The following is a 17,864-nucleotide window of genomic DNA, read 5'->3' as shown; positions in this document are numbered from 1 at the left end:
TCATTCAGACTTCTGCTCCAGTAGCTTCTCCTGAAATAGATCTTCCCTAGCCATCTATCATCCGTGTTGTCTCCATTTCCTCTCCGCCCCCGCTACTCACACTCCCATCACTGTCCGCTTTGGTGTTTGTTTCTCACTTACCACCAGTGACCTTTTTTTCTCGATTATTCCTTTGTTTATTTGCACATTAGCTACCTCCACCCACAAGAACATAAGTACCAGGAGAGCAGGAGTTGTTTGTCCCAAGGCATTAAACAGTACACATATTAGATGCTCAATAAATGTTTCTCAAACGAATGCTTCGCTTAATTCATCCTGTGGGCAGGCAGTAACAGTGGTCTGGGCATGAAAAAAAATGTGTGCATGTCCTATATTGATAGTGGAAGTGAACACTTTAGAGAAAAACTGAATAGAATTTGGTGTCCGAATATGAAGGGAAGTAACGGTCTAAGACAAAGATTAACACGAGGCCCCTGGGGTTACTGCAGAAAGGTGATACTCTCAGCAGAAATATAAAAATCGTAATTAAAAGCCACATTTTATGAGTATATACTGCACATTGGACATTATATATATATTTCATTATTTTTCACAGCTCCATTAGGGAGGCACCATTCTCCATCTTATGGATGGGAAGCTGAGTCAGCTCCCACCAAGGTGTTCAATTAGAGATGCTATTCCAGTGAGGGAGGTTGATTTAGTAGAAAAGCGCTGGTATAATAGTAATTGACAATTGCATATTAAGTAATGTGTGTATATCAATCCAACACCAACTCACCACTCATCCTCTCCCTGTGGCTTCGGTCCAGGAGCTTGCCTTTAACTAAAGGAGACCCGAGCCCTGGTGGGGGGTGGAGACAGGCAAACTGACCCTTTCCTGCCATCTAGTGTCAGCACACCCCTCCTCGCTCAGGAGGGAGCGTGCTCTGAACCTGGGAGCCTCACTGGACGCACCATGCGTCACAGGTGAGGCAGGAGGCTTTAACCCATGGGCCTGAGAACCGATCTAGAAGCACACCTCCATCTACTTTTCAGTCACCATACTGGCTACAGGCTAGTTAGCAGTGGCCTTCAGTTATAGAAGACCCTACGGAAATCCCCTGTGTGGAGCCTGGGACTTCCTTCCCCCGGTTGTGCACAGCTTTCCCTTGTGTGGGAAGTAGGTGGAATCAAGAAGCTGTGGTGTATTTCTGAGCGGGGGGTGCCGAGATGTGTTCATTCCTTCCGAGGAGCAGATGACAGCATTGTAAGGAGGCAAGGGAGGCGACGATGCCATGTCTGAAGGACCTTCAGAGAATTCTGCTTGCTGGCTGGATGATATCAGTGTCTCTATAAATAGGTTAGACAGTCCATCAGTGACTGGATGTAAGAAAATTGTAGTTGGGGGGCGCCTGGGTGGCTCAGTGGTTTAAGCCGCTGCCTTCGGCTCAGGTCATGATCTCAGGGTCCTGGGATCGAGTCCCACATCGGGCTCTCTGCTCAGCAGGGAGCCTGCTTCCCTCCCTCTCTCTGCCTGCCTCTCTGTCTACTTGTGATCTCTCTCTGTCAAATAAATAAATAAAATCTTTAAAAAAAAAAAAAAAAGAAAAGAAAATTGTAGTTGGATATCAACACAAGCCCTGCCCTCCCACTCGGCATTGCCGTTCCCAGGGCTCAAGTAGCTTTGGACTAATAGGTACTGGGTGGTGGAAGAAGAGTTTCCCCAGGTATATGCTGCTTCCCCGGACTTGAGCTCTGCCTAAAGAAAGCAACAGAAAGGGTTGGACGACCCCCAGCACCACCGCCCGCCTTGGCCAGGGTCCCACTTGCGCTTACCGAGTCCGGGCTGCAGAGGGCAGACGCCTCTCTGTCATCCTCCCATGTCCACTCGCAGCTCATTCTATACCAGCTCTGGGGAATGAAGTTGTACAGACCCTGAAGACTCCCAGCCTCAGGCTAAGGGATGGGGACCAGCGCTGCTCATACCTGGCCTTGCGAAGAAAGGGGGACCCAAAGGAGTATCCAGGGCCAGTATCCTTAATGCTTCTTAGTTTCCATGACTTCTTGAATCAAGTAGACTCACCTTCAGGAGAAACAAGTCATTTTAGAAACCCCAAAAAGCTTCAAAATTTGGATTCAAATAATATCGGTAAGATAAAATGGGTAAAATTGAAGGCATGAAGAGGTAAGACCTACAAATACGCATTTTGAACATCACTTCGTTTCAGCAGGGATCTGTTCCTTCTGATGCCCTCATCTCGTAACTCACTCTGTTGCCCCCTGCCTCTCTGTCCCTCTCCTTTGCTGTGAGTTTGTCTTACTTTCTCCCTTGGCATTCTTTTTCACGCTGAAATCCCCAAGAGAGATCCCACTCAGCATGACCTCACGATCGCCAAGGCCTGATCTGGTGCCTAAGGCAACCCTCTCTTCCTAGTGCAGGGCCCAGGTAAGCCACGGGGGCAGCGAAGGCTGAGGGGCCTGCTCTGGACTGAGAGGGCTGGGCCAGGCTTTGGGGAGGCAAACTTGGGTAAAGCTGAGTTGTCAAATATGCAGGCAAGTAAGCCAGAGAGGCCTGTGTGGCACTCAAAGGTGCTGACACGGGCAAATCTGATCCGGGGCTGGCAGACACTTAACCAAATAAGACGAATGGAATGTGTTCCTGCCAGGGTCACTGTGGCTCTCACAGCGTGGCCCTTCCCAGAACTCAAGTGACTTTGGACTGATAGGCAATGAATGGGAGCGAAACAAGCCCTGGAGCACACGCCGCTTCCTGGGACTGAGTTCTCGCCCACGCCAACACCATCACCACCACCACCGCCTTGACGTAGCTCTTCTCTTGGACTCTCTTGGACTCTGTGTCTCTTTAAGGCTGTTCCTTTTTTCCTCTTTACTGATAACTAGTTTTCCAGCCCACAGCCAGAGGGGAGATGGATTAATGGACTTAGCTAGTCACTGGCCACACCCCTGAGCAGAGGTGATCACTCCAAACTTTCTTACTGGTTGCCAGCTGGCCTAGGGATGGGCAGCCTTTACAGCAGGTGCTTACTCCTAACTGGTGTCCACCTCCATCAGGTCGAACAGGAATAGGACCTGTTGCTCTAGTCACTTCAGCCTGCCGCTGGGAAAGCGGGCCTTCTGCATGAGCTGCCCAGTGTCAAAGGACTACCAGAGAAGAAAGGCACAGAGACGGGATGTGTTAACATTTTGGAGAAACCTACTATATATCAGACACTGTACTGGGCCCTTTGAAACTGCCTTTATCTAATATGTTTTCAAAAAGACTCCTTTTTTTTTTTTTTCCTGCCACCAGCGTGTCAGAATTAGAGGGCTGAGATTTTAGGATGGCCTTGGGTAAATAGGTCCAAAGAGGCTTTTTGGCTCAAAGTTGGTTCTACGTCATAGGACTGCCTGCTCTGGGCAAGAGAATTCTTACCAATCTATATAGTCTAGTTCAGCGCAATAAGATGAGATTCCATAAGGGGTTCCTTTTCTCAGCCTTATTTTATACATATGTACACAAACGCACACCATGAACATCTCCAAAGGGCAAGTGACACTTCCAAAGGGCGAGGTGTTTGGGATCCTGGATGCCAGCCAATGCCATCACTTCCATTTCTACATGTCCAAGAACAAATATTAGGATTCTCACTTTAAAAATGGAAAAACAGAATTAGAATGGTAATTGACTTCCTGTAACAACACTGGCTGTGTCTTTGTAATATCCTCTCATCTCTTAATATTTCCTTGCATTTTGGCCAGACTTCCAGCTGACTACCGACACCTGTGACTCACTGCCTGAAGGAGCTTACCCTGGCTTCCTGTAGAGCAGCCTAGAATTGCCAGACCTCTTCCCCGTAAGCGCCTCCAACCATGGCTGATGGGATTTGGTGGGATAACTCTGGAGCTCTCAAAGTTCCCCAGTGGACCGGAGATCCAGTTCCTACTGTGCTAACTTTCTTTAAAATTCACCCTATCCTCTCTGCCTTCTCTTCCCTATCTTATTTTCCTATTGTCCTACACGTACTTGCTAGAATCTACTCCGAATTAGCCACTTGCCTCAAATCTTTGACTCAAGGTCTGCTTCTAGGGAAACACAAATAAAGACACTGCCCTAAAATCGCCCAATGAATATGTGGAAAGCCTGGTGGATCTGACTTAAAATTAAATGTTCTTTATATTTTGTGGGTCTATCCAGCCACCATGTTGTTGGCCTCACAACGGCTTTCTTCTCTCTTGCACTTACATCTCCGTCCTACGGAAGCAGCCAAGCCCCTCCTCCACGGCTGACCCAGGGCTCTGGCCTTCCCTGGCCCCCTGGTCCACCCTAAGTTAGTCCCCTGTTTCAGTATCACCCCATTTACTCATTCCCCTTGCTTGCTAATCCATACCTATAACATCAAAAGAGAGAGAAAGAGAAGGAAGGCGGGGGGAAGGAAATAAGGAAGGAAGGAAGGGAAAAAGGAAGAGGGAGGGAGGGAGGAAGGAAGGAAGGAAGGGAGAAAAGAAGAAAGAAAACTTCACACACAGGCTTCCAACCCAGGGCAGCAGGCTCCCTCCTCCCCATTATACCCCTCTGAACAAGAGCAAGGATGGTCTAGCAACTGCATTGTCTAGAAGAAGGTGTCAGAGTCAAGGTTGCCTCCTCCATGTCTCTTCCAGAACCCTCAGGTATACAGACTCTTGTTTTTGTTCATCTTCAGTGCAAGGGGATAAGCAGCGGGTTGACAATTGGTAATTTTTAGAAAACTCAACACCAACTTAGAGATATTAGAGAGTCCTATTCCAAATCGATTAGATATCTACAATTCCAGTGAGCTATCAAAATCCTTGCAGTGCAACATCCACTTATCTCCTCCTTCTTTTATTGCAAATATCATTGACTGTATTTGTCACTCTCCTCCCCACTGGACACGTGCAAGGCACACCCCGGCGACAACCTGGTGAGGATCAAACATTCGGAATGGATTTCACGTTAACCCCCTGCAGCTCCTCATTAAAGTTTTGAGTTTCTTTAAAAAGCAAAGTGTTGTGCTCATTCTTCCTAGGATGGAAGTAGAGAACTGGACTGTGTTCCTGACTCTGCCACTGACTCCGCAGAATGACCTTGGGCAAATTACGACGCAAGCAGTTTTATTTATCCACGAATTTGAAAGCAATAGCCTCATTTTTCTCAAGAAACCTTAGAAGAAAGATAAAATGATAAATCTATAAAAGCACAATGGACTCCTTGGACAGAAGCCTTACCTACTTACACACATCGAGGTTATGTCTGTTTCCAGGTTCCACGGGTCTCGCCAAACCAGAGAACGGCACTATTCTCAGTAGAAACTTCCTCCTTGATGTTGACATCACCCTACGTCCTCGTCTTTTGCGTTTCTTTGGCTTTAAGGGAGAAAATAGAGAGAGGAATTAAATCCAAAATTGAGAGGACTGGCAAATGAAATTAGAATTTCAGTCCCTGCATCCAAGTTGACTATAGAAATGAGCTCGTTGGACCAGTTGGAATAATCTCAGTATTGAAAGTGTTGTTTTGTGTTCAAGCAGCTTCAAAGATTTGAAGGTGGCAGCTGAGAGAGAACCAAAAGTCACTAGTTTCTCTCTCTACCCCCCCTCCCGCCCCCAGTTTCACGTGCTCATTATTTCTTCCTGGGACTGTAAGTGTGCTTTCTTTTCTTCTGTTTTCTTTCATCATCTTTATCGCCACTACACTGATTTTTTTTCCTTTCCCATTTCTGTCTCTCAGTTGTCTTCTGCCTTCTTTCTTCCACTCAGCTTTATCCCCATTTAGCATTTATCATGGACTCTTTTTTTTTTTTTTTAAGATTTTATTTATTTGACAGAGAGTAAAATCACAAGTAGGCAGAGAGGCAGGCAGAGAGAGGGGGAAGCAGGCTCCCTGCAGTGGGCTGAGCAGAGAGCCCGACGCGGGGCTCGATCCCAGGATCCTGAGATCATGACCTGAGCTGAAGGCAGAGGCTTAACTCACTGAGCCACCCGGGCACCTCTTATCATAGACTCTTAAGTCTGTCATGTTTTAAGTGAGAAGAGGAGAAAAAGACTGAAAAAGCAGAGGAAAAGCCTTCCTATTCGCCTAGAAAATGCTTGTCCCATAGAGATGCTCATAAATATTTAAGGAACAAATCAATAAAAAAACCTAATATTTATAGAAAACAAACTTTGCATTAAGCACTTCACACACACTTCCTATCATTCAACTACGCTGCAAGGTAGATGCTGTTATTATCCCCATTTTAGTGACAAGGAGGCTGAAGCTTAGAACTAAAACAGGGTAGCCAGGTTTGCTCTGATAGAAAATGATCGAAACGGGGGCCACAAAACCAGGTCCCCATGACTGAGAAATCCCAGTTCTCAACTACCATCCTCCCTTGTGGCAGACATATGCTTTATGCTTTACTTACATCAATTCATTAAATGGGCATTAAACGGGGAGTAAATTGCTTGATGTATGCTGCAGCTCAAAAAAGCCACGGATGAGTAAGACCGAGATGGGAAGCACGACTTCAGCAGTAGCTGTGTTAACTTGGGCCGGTTATGTAAACTCCCTGAGCTTCGAGCCCTTCATCTGTAGAATGAACATATCTGTATCTTGTTTGGGGGTTGATGCAATAGTTAAATTAGCTTGCTCCATTCCCCTGGCCTTTTAACTAGGCAAATACAATGAAGAAGAATATTCTAGAGAAAGGACATAAGTCACCGAGACAGGAAAGAAAAGTGATTTTGCACAGCATACACTTTCTCCAAGAAACCCTCCCCACCCTCCAAGCTGGGATTAAACGCTCCCCCCCTTTTTTTAATGCTCGCCTAGCATCACCTCCTTCCTGTCTTGCCTCCTGCTGTAAGTGTGATAATTCTTGGTTTTCTCTTCTGTATCTCCCTCCCCACCCCCTGCCCCTGAGGCTGCCCCATAAGAGCAGGAACCAACTATGACATGCTAGCTCTACCTCCAAAATGCAGCCCCGTGCCTGGCACTCGGTAGGTGCTCAGGAAACATTTGTTCGATGTGTAACTAAAGATGAAAGAGCAGGGTATAAGAATGGAGGAGACGGGGCTGAGGGCGCTGGTAGTAGGACTGGATGCTCACATGCATCTCCCGTTGTCCCAGTGTCCTGCTGGAAATGCAGTCTGTCTTCATCCCTCTCATAACTAAACAATCAGCTTTGGAAGCCCTTGGCTTGAGAGTTGAGAGGAACAGCTGTGGCAAGGAGGGACCAGACAGAGACACACTGGTTTGCATCCTTAGGAAGGACCCACTTTCTAGCAACCCACCCACTGCCATCATCACCCTTATTAACCACTAGAAATAACTGGGGCTTCAGGAGGGTCTGAAGAATTCTAACTTGCTCATATCTAGAAAGAAGTTCAATCACAAAAGATACATTGCTAAAAGTAATGTTATGTCATTAAACTAGAAAAATGTCAAAACTCAGTGATAGGAAGGGGCACATCTAATCACCAATATTATCATCACCAAGGGCAACTGTTAATAGACCACAAAGGTCCCCCCACAAAAGACACAGGCACTGTGGAACTCAGAAAAAATCTGAACTCAGAAAAAATCCTGGGCTCATGCAATGTCCTTTTTCTCAAGCTATGTGTCTTAATCAAGTTCCTTAATGTTTTTGAGGCTCCATTTCTTCATCTGTACAATGGAAATGGAAGATGACCATAGCGACAGGTGCTGGTGGGTTACGGGTCTGGTACGTGGCAGGCACTCAAAACTGGCAGACGCCATGATCATTATGGCAGCTCTAAGGAACACCTTCAAGGCCCATAAATTCAGCTAGTACCTCCCCCAGCCAACAACTTCCAAATCTGTATACCCAGCTTTGGAGTCCTAATACCAACACCCCTATCTCTCAAGGGCATCTCAAACTCAAAAGGTCTGAAACTGAAGACAGTGAACACTTACAACCACCCCATCGCCTCCCGTGGTACCTTCTACTCCCTCTCTGGGATATGGGGAGGCATTCCTTACACTTCTTTTGCCCCCACCGTTACAGTCTGATCAATTTCTTAAATTTACTTCAAATAATTCCCTTCTTCTACATTCTTACCTCATTGCCTTGGTTCCTGTCCTAAGAATTCCTGATGGGATGTCACACTTGTCTTCTACATCTAGACCTGCTTACCCCCAGCTGCACCTCCCCACTGTGGCTAGAATGTTCATTCTAAGTCCCTGCCTTATGGAAAATCCCTGTCATCTACATGGCAAAGTCTAGACTCTTTATATGGGTGTGAGGAGTCAAACCCAACCTCAACTGCCTCTCCCTCTTATCCACATCTCATCCTCCCAAGTGTCTTCTCATTATCAGCTTAGATAGTCTTTCCCATCCCTGGCTTGTTGACCTACCAACTCCCCAGTATCCTCCCAGATTCATCCAGGCTTCACTTCTCTGTGAAATTTTCCCCCACAAAATTTCTTCAGACAAACTAAGTACTCTTATCTCTGTTCCCCAATACCCTATGTATCCTTTTATTATAGCAATTATCATATTTTTTTCATAAACTCCTTTTTTATCAATCCAATTAAACTTTGACCTCCTCAGGGGGCTGTAAAATTTATCTATTTTATCTTTGTTTCTACAATGCCAAATGCAGCATATAGTAGTAGTTCAATATATGTGTGACAGATGAATGATCAAATTCCTTCAGTTACATAATAGCACATTAGTTGATCAAGTTTTATAGAAGTACAGTACTTGTCAACTGCATAAAGCCAATATGAGTTAATTACCCAAATAAAGGGAAGTATGGGAATGATAATGCTCTTTACTTCAATTAAATGCAAAACATTGGTTTATTCAAGACTATTATAGATGCTAGTGGGGATTCCACAGATGTATACAATGACCTTTAATAAGTTTAAACTAAATGGGAGTGACAGTCACCTAAACATCCAACTGTAACAACTAACCAGGGTAAAATAGAAGGTGCTCAGCAAAAACTTAACACTCAACCAGGTCAGACTAGTTTTATACCCTGCTGCCCCGGCCTCCACTAGAATGCTGCTGAGCCTTTGCCACTGTAATAATAGAGTAATTAATTGTGTGATTACTTGCCTAGGATCTTTTCCCCTATAAGAATATCAGCTCCGTGTGGGCAAGGGTCACATTTGTCTTACACAGTCCACCATCTTGGGCATCTGGCCCTGTGCTTCATGTGCGGTAGACCCTCAATGAGTTTAGAGGAAGAAAGGGCAATTAATGTCAATGTACAGATGAGGCATATGGAAACAGAGGCCTTAAGGACTAAGAACAAAGCTTTCAGATTTACTGGAGAGTTCATGAATAGTCCACAATTTTTTTCCATTAGATTTCTTTGAATACTCATTTTTTTCACCTGTAATGATCTATCTTTCACCTGACTTGTCAAGCAGATCCATTCTTCAAAGGTATTTGTGGAAAACTATAGCTTTCTGCCTTGGTGTACAATTTAGCTGTGGCTGAAAGAGTTTTCCCAACGAAAAAAATCAAATAACAATGTGAGCTGGAATAAAATAACTTTATTCACAGGTGGTGCAGACGAAATGCTAATGTTTTAAAGAGAGCAGAATCCCTTGCTGGAGTCATGGGTGGTTTTCAGGGGGAGAGCAGGATTTTCTATCAGCCTAGGAGATTTGGAGAGTCCAACGCAAGGGGGAGAACGTGAGTGAAGGGTGGTGAGAGCCCAGAGGAAGAAAGTAGAAGATTGTATACGTCAAGACAGGAGCAGAGCACAAAGTGACCAGCCCAGTGGCGACAGACTGCCGATACCAGCTCAGGAATCGGGACTCGGGTTTATATATAGTTGAGCCCATTCCGGATTTTAAGGGATGAAAATTAAGATGTTTTAGGAAGACTTATTTGGCAATAATTTTCAGGGAGACCAATTAGGATACTAAAGAATATCCAATTAAGTGATAATAAATGAAAAAGAATTTTAAGAGGCATTATGAGATGTAGATTAACCAATTTACTTTCTGATTGTTAAAGCATCTCTCAGATTTTGTGAGTGGGTGGCAAGAATGTAGTAGAACCATTTCAGAAATAGAAAAAAGCGCAGGAGGAGCCACTTTGAGAAGGAACAACATACATTTGGCTTTATAGACATTTGCCTTGGGGACAAGCAGAACAAGGTGTCCTGAAGGAAAATGGGGATGGAAGAGTGTACTCTTTTTATTACTGCTGTCATTGTTAACAGCGTGGTAATGATGGTGGTGAAAATTCACTAGTACAAGCTTTGGATTTAAAATAACATCATCTCATAGGCAAATTATGGAAATGGCCCAAGTGTCCATTGACTGATGAATAGACAAAGAAGATGTGGTGTGTACACACACACACACGCGTGCGCGTGCGCGCACACACACACACACTGGAATATTACTCAGCCACAAAAAAGAATGAAATCTTGCCATTTGCAACAACATTGATAGATCTAGGAGGCATAATGCTAAGTGAGATAAGTCGGTCAGAGAAAGACAAATGCCCTATGATTTCATTCATTTGTGAATTTCACTCAAAAAAAACCAAATGAACAAAGGGGTGAGGGAGACAAACCAAAAAATTGACTCTTAACTATAGAAAATACACTGAAGGTTCCCAGAAAGGAGATGGGTGGGGAATGGATGAAACACATGACGGAGATTAAGTATATACTTATCATATGAACACTGAGTAACGTATAGAATTGTTCGATTACTATATTGTACACCTGAAATTAATATGACACTGTATGTTAACTGTACTGGAATTAAAATTTAAAAACTTAATAAAAAATAATAATAAAATAAAATACCATTAATCGCAGTTTTAGTGACCCAAACCCCTCAGTCATGGAAAGCCTTTGCTGTGACTGAAGGAAATGGAGTGGGGCTGGGGATGGAGAGGGAGGCCACCACTCCTTAGTAATGGTTTTTATAAGGTGATGTGATGGTGAGATAAGGGACACTAGGCGGTCTAATGGCCTTCCAACAAGAAGCCTCTGAGGTGTCAATACTTATTAACCTTAGCCCATCCCTTGATTTACTCAGAGGTGAGGAAACTAATTAGTACTCAATAAACTAACAGGAGAGTGAAGTCTCATTTATGAACAATGAAACCCCCCCCCTGCAGTTATCTCCCTAGCCAAATTTGTCATTAGGAAGCAGCTTAGGGAATAAGAACTTCTATCTGGTCTGTGTCCTCACACAGACTGATGTGACATCCCTACCCATAGAGGACCGTTTGTCTCTACTTAACTAAAATATTCCACCCACCATATTGGATGTCTTTCTCTCCTAGATGGTATGAGATGAACTCTTACTTTTTCACTTTCATTTGCAATACTCTGTTGAGTGGTCAGTTCCTCAAATGCCATTACTGCCTGCAGAGTGCCCAGAGAGCTTGTTTAAGTTAATTGGGAGCACCACCCCCAGAAATTGGGCTTCCGTGTGTCCACAGTGAGGCTGGAGGATGCTGGCGAGCCTCCAGACATTCCCAGGCAATAGGGAGTGACTTTGAACCGATCTGATTTGCCAGGCAGGTAGGACTCCAAGCCCTCCATGCCTACTTCATGAGCGGCGCTGTGTGTACCTATTTTATTTGTGCTCTCTTCTGCCAAAGTCTTGTTTGAATACAGATTTTCAGCACCTTGACAAGAATTGGCAAAGTATTTAAGTTAACCTTGACCTTTTGATTAATACTGTTTCTTCGACAAGGTTATAAAACAATTGTGTGGAAACCCATCACTAAATCAAAATCACATTTACCACAAGAAATAAAGCAAAGGAAACTTCTATTTTCATGAAAATCTTTGTCCTCCATCATTGCTCTCCAACATAGATGAAAATGTAAAATTTCTGAATATCATATTGTCTGAGGCACTGCCTGATTTTTAAATGTGTAGTAGTCATCAAAAAGAAGGTGAATTTCTCCTTTTTGGTATTTCAAGACAATCTAAAATATCCCTAGCAAAAATGATTTGTATTTTCAAGTGACTGTGCAAGCACAACTCTCACTTTGTGTACATGAGAAGGACGTCCTAATTATGTGCAGGGAGTCATTGTGCCACACTGTTTTCCTATTTAGAATAACAAAAAAACTGACACTAGTTTCTCTGATTTAAAAAGAATGGGAAAATTAATCCATTAATTAATTGATTTAAAAAGTAGAAGAAATCATAATCTGATACAATCAAGGTATAACCACTATTGATGTTTAGGAGAAGTTTACAAAGACCAGAAGCTGGCATTGGCAAGAATACTCTGGTAGACTTTTTTGTAAATTTATTTTTTATTTAACTAAATATGGTATAAAGGCTGGTGGAAGTGTAATATAATTGTGTAAATAAATCCCGTTAATAGATGTACAGATACTTTTTTTTACTGTATCTTGTGAGATAAAGAATCCACCTCTGGTTTTAAAAAATCACATTTTCACCTTGAAACTTGTGAAATAAAGAATCCACCTCTGATTTTAGAGAATCACATTAAGTCATTGAACAGTTATTTATTGATCATTTTCGATGTGTCGGGCAACATGCTAGGTACCAGAGATCCAAAAGAGAACTAAAAAGATAAGACCTCTACAGTCATATTCTAGTGCAATAGAGATAGGAAAAGGAGGAGACAACATAGAAGTAAGTAAATGAAATCATTTCACATTGCAATAAATGCAATGAGGAAAATAACCAGGGTTCTTATTGGGGAACCTTATATGGGAGAGAATCTCAGAGGAGAACGTAATTTAGAGAAGGTGGACAGGGAATATCTCCCCACAGAGGTGATTTTCTGAGAGTGAAGAGAAGAACCAGGTGTGCTGGCTCCTAAGAGCTTGAGTAACATAGAAGTAGAGAATTGCAAAACTGGAAGTAGTGATGAGCCGGAAGGTTAGGGGATGGTGGTCAGAGAGATGATCGAAGTGGCGCAGCCTCGGGTGGTGGCAAGGTCCACGTGCAATGAAGAACACTTCAGTTATAAGTGAAGTGGTTGGGATGCCTGGGTGGCTCAGTCGGTTAAGCAACTGCCTTCAGCTCAGGTCATGGTCCCAGGGTCCTGGGATCGAGCCCCACATTGTCTCCCTGTTCAGCGGGAAGTCTGCTTCTCCCTCTGCCCCTCCCCCTGCCCAAGCTCACTCTATTACTCTTGCACTCTCTCTCACAAATAAATAAATTCTTAAAAACAAACAAACAAAAAACGAGGTGGTCAAGGGGCTGAGAGTTCATTGGATGTCAGGGTCATCTGACAAGAATGGGGATGAGAAGTAAAGTCTAAGCTAGGACCTCCCTTCAGTGCATGAAACAGAAAGATAGGGGCAAAGGCAGCTGACGGTGTGAGGAGGAGGAAGGGAATTTCAGCAGGACACACGCACTTCACAGAAGTGCGAAGCTTTTGCTGGTGGACATGTTCTGGAAGCAGCAGTAAAGTCCAAGGAAATCATTCCCTTCCCTTCTGGCCTGAGGGACAAGTGGTTCAAGGAAATAAAGTAGTGTCTACTTGAGAAAGTACAAGGGAAGCAGAGTCTTGGGGGTCAGCCAGGTTTCATGTAGAGAAAGTCATGGGAAACAAACATTCCAGAAGTCTCTGGAGATTAAAGGGGAATTTGACGACCACAAGCAGAAAGTCCAGAGGGCACGGTGGAAGGCTGATTTCATTTTTGTTCTTGTCGGTGGGGCAGGGAGAGAACTAATTGGGGTACGTGTAGAGACACACAAATTACAGTCTGGATAATAATGGACAGCTGGGAAATCTTGAAATTTACTAGGTCACTGGGATAAAACATTATTACTACTACTATAAAATAATAATAGCAATTATTATTTATAGTTGTAGTAGTAGAAGAAGTAGCAGCAGAAATACATTAACAGTTTTATATCAGGCTTATGCTAAGTACTTTACAGGCAGTCAACCAATAACTCCATGATCTTCCAAAGTTCTAGTCAAATATCACATCATCTGTGAAAATTTTATGGACTTCAGGTCATTGATAAGAAGAGTAAAGATGTATTCAGGATTTTGACGTCATTTTGGCCGTCTCTGAGAAGACAGAATACAAATGGTTTTAGAGTTGGGACTCCAAACATTTGTCTCAATTGTAAGGAAGAGTTGAGCAGCTGTTTTATGTGGCTACCAAGTTGGTGTATGATGATGAGGGGTTATTCACACAATCTTCTTGCACCTGAAAGAAGCAGTCCCCACCCGCACCCTACCCCACTTAAAGCTTAGCTAGTAGGACAATGATACCTGGAGGTGGTTCCCATCCACAGGACTTTATTTCTCTGCTCTTTTGTTCAATTTGCTAGAATATTCCTAATCAACCTGGAAGACCTAATTCCATTTATTCATTCAACAAATATGTGAGAGCAATTATAGGCTATCGACCATTCTAGACACTGGGGATACAGTGGTTAACTGGATGGATGGATGGAAGGTTGGATGGTTGGATGAATGGATGGATGGATGGATGGATGGATGGATGATAAATAGATAGAGAAATAGATAACCTCTAAGAAACTTTCCCCACCACTCCCTTCACCACTGGGCTGGTGACCCTATACATTACTCCCACAGCACATTATTTATTCATTAGTTTTCCGACAACATGCTGACAATTCTATATGTATATATCCATTCCAGTCTTCTCCTCAACCATCCTTTTCAAGTATAAGTGAGATCATGTTACTTCTCTGCTCAGAGCCCTTCAAAATCTCCCTAGTTTGCCCAAAGTAAAAACGAAAGTCCTTAAAATTTTTATCCCTAAAATCCCATCTTCCATGTCTTCCCTTATGTAGTCATTCATTGCCAGAACCGTAGTCAGATGTAGTCAGATGAACAGTAGATGGCAGGTAAACTGATTCATCCCACTGACAAGAGAACTAATTTCTTTTTTTTAAACATTTTTTTAATTTATTTTCAGCATAACAGTATTCATTGTTTTTGTACCACACCCAGTGCTCCATGCAATCTGTGCCCTCTCCAATACCCACCACCTGGCTCCCCCAACCTCCCACCCCCCCACCTCTTCAAACACTTCAGGTTGTTTTTCAGAGTCCATAGTCTCTCATTGTTCACCTCCCTTATTCTACTTTTCATACAATTTTATATAGCAGGATATCAAGTAAACTTTTCTGGATTCCCTAATCTTTCTTCATTTGGGAAGGAGGAAATGTTTCATACATGAATGAAATTGCATGATTATAGCTACTAAGTTATTATGATAAATAAATTTTATAAAATAAAACATTTCCAAGGGAAAAAGATATCTCTTTTTGCAAGTGCTTGGAATACTGAAATGGTCTTGAGGATTTATAGTTAGCTTTGCTACAATTTTAAGTTGTAATTTATGACTTTGAACTCTTCTGTGCTTTATAGTATACCCCAAAAGCAACAACAAAAAAAGTTCAATCCAAATACAGCTGCATTTTGTACTTACATTCAGTGCACTAGTGCTGAATCAGTGATGAAGGTAATATGTTCCTGAACAGCTCAAGAATCATTGACCTACAGGATGATGGAGTATGTTCTATTGTGTTTACAGGCAAAGCTAAGATGAAAATTCAGGATACTCTCTTTTCCATCTTGTGGTTACTGTGTGTGTGTGTGTGTGTGTGTGTGTGTGTGTGTTGGAAGGTTACATAATTGATAACCATAGATAACAAAGATAGTACAAAAACAATAACTGATTCACTATGATCATACATTCAAAACAATACTAGTAGTTTTATCTCGATAATACTCATAATATAGCATGAAAAAATCTATTAATGTAATGCAGGATATTAACATTAAATGAATGATAACATGTAAGTAACCCAAATATATATAATATAAAATGTGAAACTTTGGTTTAGAAGGAAGCATAGATACTATTCTTCATTGTTATATTTTCTCTGAAGAAACTTAACTACAAAATGTATAGTCATTTGCTCAATTGTTTTGGCAGCTTACATGAAATGTGCTCTCTTCAATAGTATTCTAAAGCAAATATGTTATGATTCTTGTATAACCAGGTTTGTGAATATGCTTTCAACTTTTCTCCTTCTCCATTTAACAGAACTCCAAGTTCCATATAACTGAGGCTCCCAAGGGAAAAAAGGAAAATCTTCTGCTCAACTCTGAGAGGCCAACTAGGCTCTTAAGGAAGACCAGCCACCCACAAGGAGAGGATGGGGCTTTAGGTAAGACCACGGGGCCACCAACAATTAAGCTGAGTGAAAAACATGAAGGAAGTAGGACTGTTTTTAAGAAGTTCAACGAAATGAAGTGGCCGTTGGACATCCGCCCTTTAAACAAAAGTTTAGTCAAAGACAACAAATGGAAGGAAACAGATGTGGCCCAGGAGACACGCAGATCTTTCCTTCAGGAGTTTTGCAAGAAATATGGTGGGGTGAGTCGTCCTCAGTCACATCTTTTTCATATGGTATCCAGGATCTACGTGGAAGATAAACACAAAATCTTATATTGTGAGGTACCCAAGGCTGGCTGCTCCAACTGGAAGAGAATTCTGATGGTACTGAGTGGGTTGGCTTCGTCTGCATACAACATCTCCCATGATGCTGTTCACTATGGGAAGCATTTGAAGAAACTAGATAGTTTCGACTTAAAAGGGATATACACTCGTCTGAACACCTACACCAAAGCTGTTTTTGTTCGTGATCCCATGGAAAGGTTAGTGTCAGCATTTAGGGACAAATTTGAACACCCCAATAGCTATTACCATCCGGTATTTGGGAAAGCGATTATAAAGAAATATCGGCCAAATGCCTGTGAAGAAGCATTAAATAATGGATCTGGAGTCAAATTCAAAGAGTTCGTGCACTATTTGCTGGATTCCCGCCGTCCCGTAGGAATGGACATTCACTGGGAGAAGGTCAGCAAACTATGCTATCCGTGTTTGATCAACTATGATTTTGTAGGGAAATTCGAAACTTTGGAAGAAGATGCCAATTACTTTTTACAGCTCGTGGGTGCTCCAAAAGAGCTGAAATTTCCAAACTTTAAGGATAGGCACTCTTCTGATGAAAGAACCAATGCTCAGGTCGTGAGACAATATTTAAAGGATCTTACTAGAACTGAGAGACAATTAATCTATGACTTTTATTACCTGGACTATTTGATGTTTAATTATACGACTCCATTTTTGTAGTTTGCATACATTTTCTAAAACCCTGTATTTACTCCATGATGATGGCCTCCAATCAGCTAACTGTAATTTTCCTACCATTCTCTGTAAGAGAGAGAATTTAACTAAGTGCAGTTGTCTCAATTTAATGAAGATTTTTCCCAGATAGTCTGACACCAATTGGCACAAAGTTATAGGAAAATTACCTTACAGAGACGTGTAAACAACTTGAGTTGCTCTCAAATGTTTGGGAAATAGCTGCTTTTGCATTATGGATTATATTATAGAAGCAATAACCTAGCCAGCTGCTGCATTAGCTTCAACAGCCTCTTGCAATGATAGGAAAAAGGATCTAAAATAGCATGAGTATATGTCTACATCCTGGAATTTGATGTCTAAAGTGCATGGATGTATTTTTAGCAGTCTGTGACATACTACCTGCACACTGGAGAGTTTTCTGACACCCCAGAAATCTTCCTATCAACTGTGATGATAAATCAATTTTGAAATAATATTTTGGACCTAGGCATTTCACTTTAGATAGGAAGGCGTATGTGATTTACAACATGAGAATATAGCAGAAAAACCAGATGAGGCTATGGCTTTTTATATTCAACAGCCAATAAAAAATGCACAGCATGCTACGATCAAAGCGGCAACAACAACCTTCCCCTTCCAGAAAAACTTAAGGGAATTGATTCTGTTTTCTTTTGAGCCCTCTGTGCAGAGACAGAATGAGCATAACCACTAAAGGTCTTCGCTTCTGAAGTGGGCGGTTGAGAAGTT

General features: G+C 42.4%; 1 protein-coding gene across 1 annotated transcript in view; it reads left to right on the top strand.

Moving 5' to 3' along the window:
* Positions 1-17,612, top strand: part of LOC111142738 (carbohydrate sulfotransferase 9) — a 185,935-nt gene extending 168,323 nt beyond the window's left edge. Inside the window, 1 exon segment of the mRNA XM_022496030.1 lies at positions 16,011-17,612. Within this exon segment, the coding sequence (XP_022351738.1) occupies positions 16,011-17,102 (1,092 nt within the window). The 3' untranslated portion in view covers positions 17,103-17,612.
* Positions 17,613-17,864: the final 252 nt, after the last annotated feature.

The sequence above is a fragment of the Enhydra lutris genome, unplaced genomic scaffold (genome assembly GCF_002288905.1).
Source record: "Enhydra lutris kenyoni isolate GAN:26980312 unplaced genomic scaffold, ASM228890v2 scaffoldscaffold8, whole genome shotgun sequence".
NCBI classification, from domain to species: domain Eukaryota; kingdom Metazoa; phylum Chordata; class Mammalia; order Carnivora; family Mustelidae; genus Enhydra; species Enhydra lutris.
Note: the sequence above shows the minus strand (reverse complement) of the source record. Positions and strands in the feature narration are given on the sequence as shown.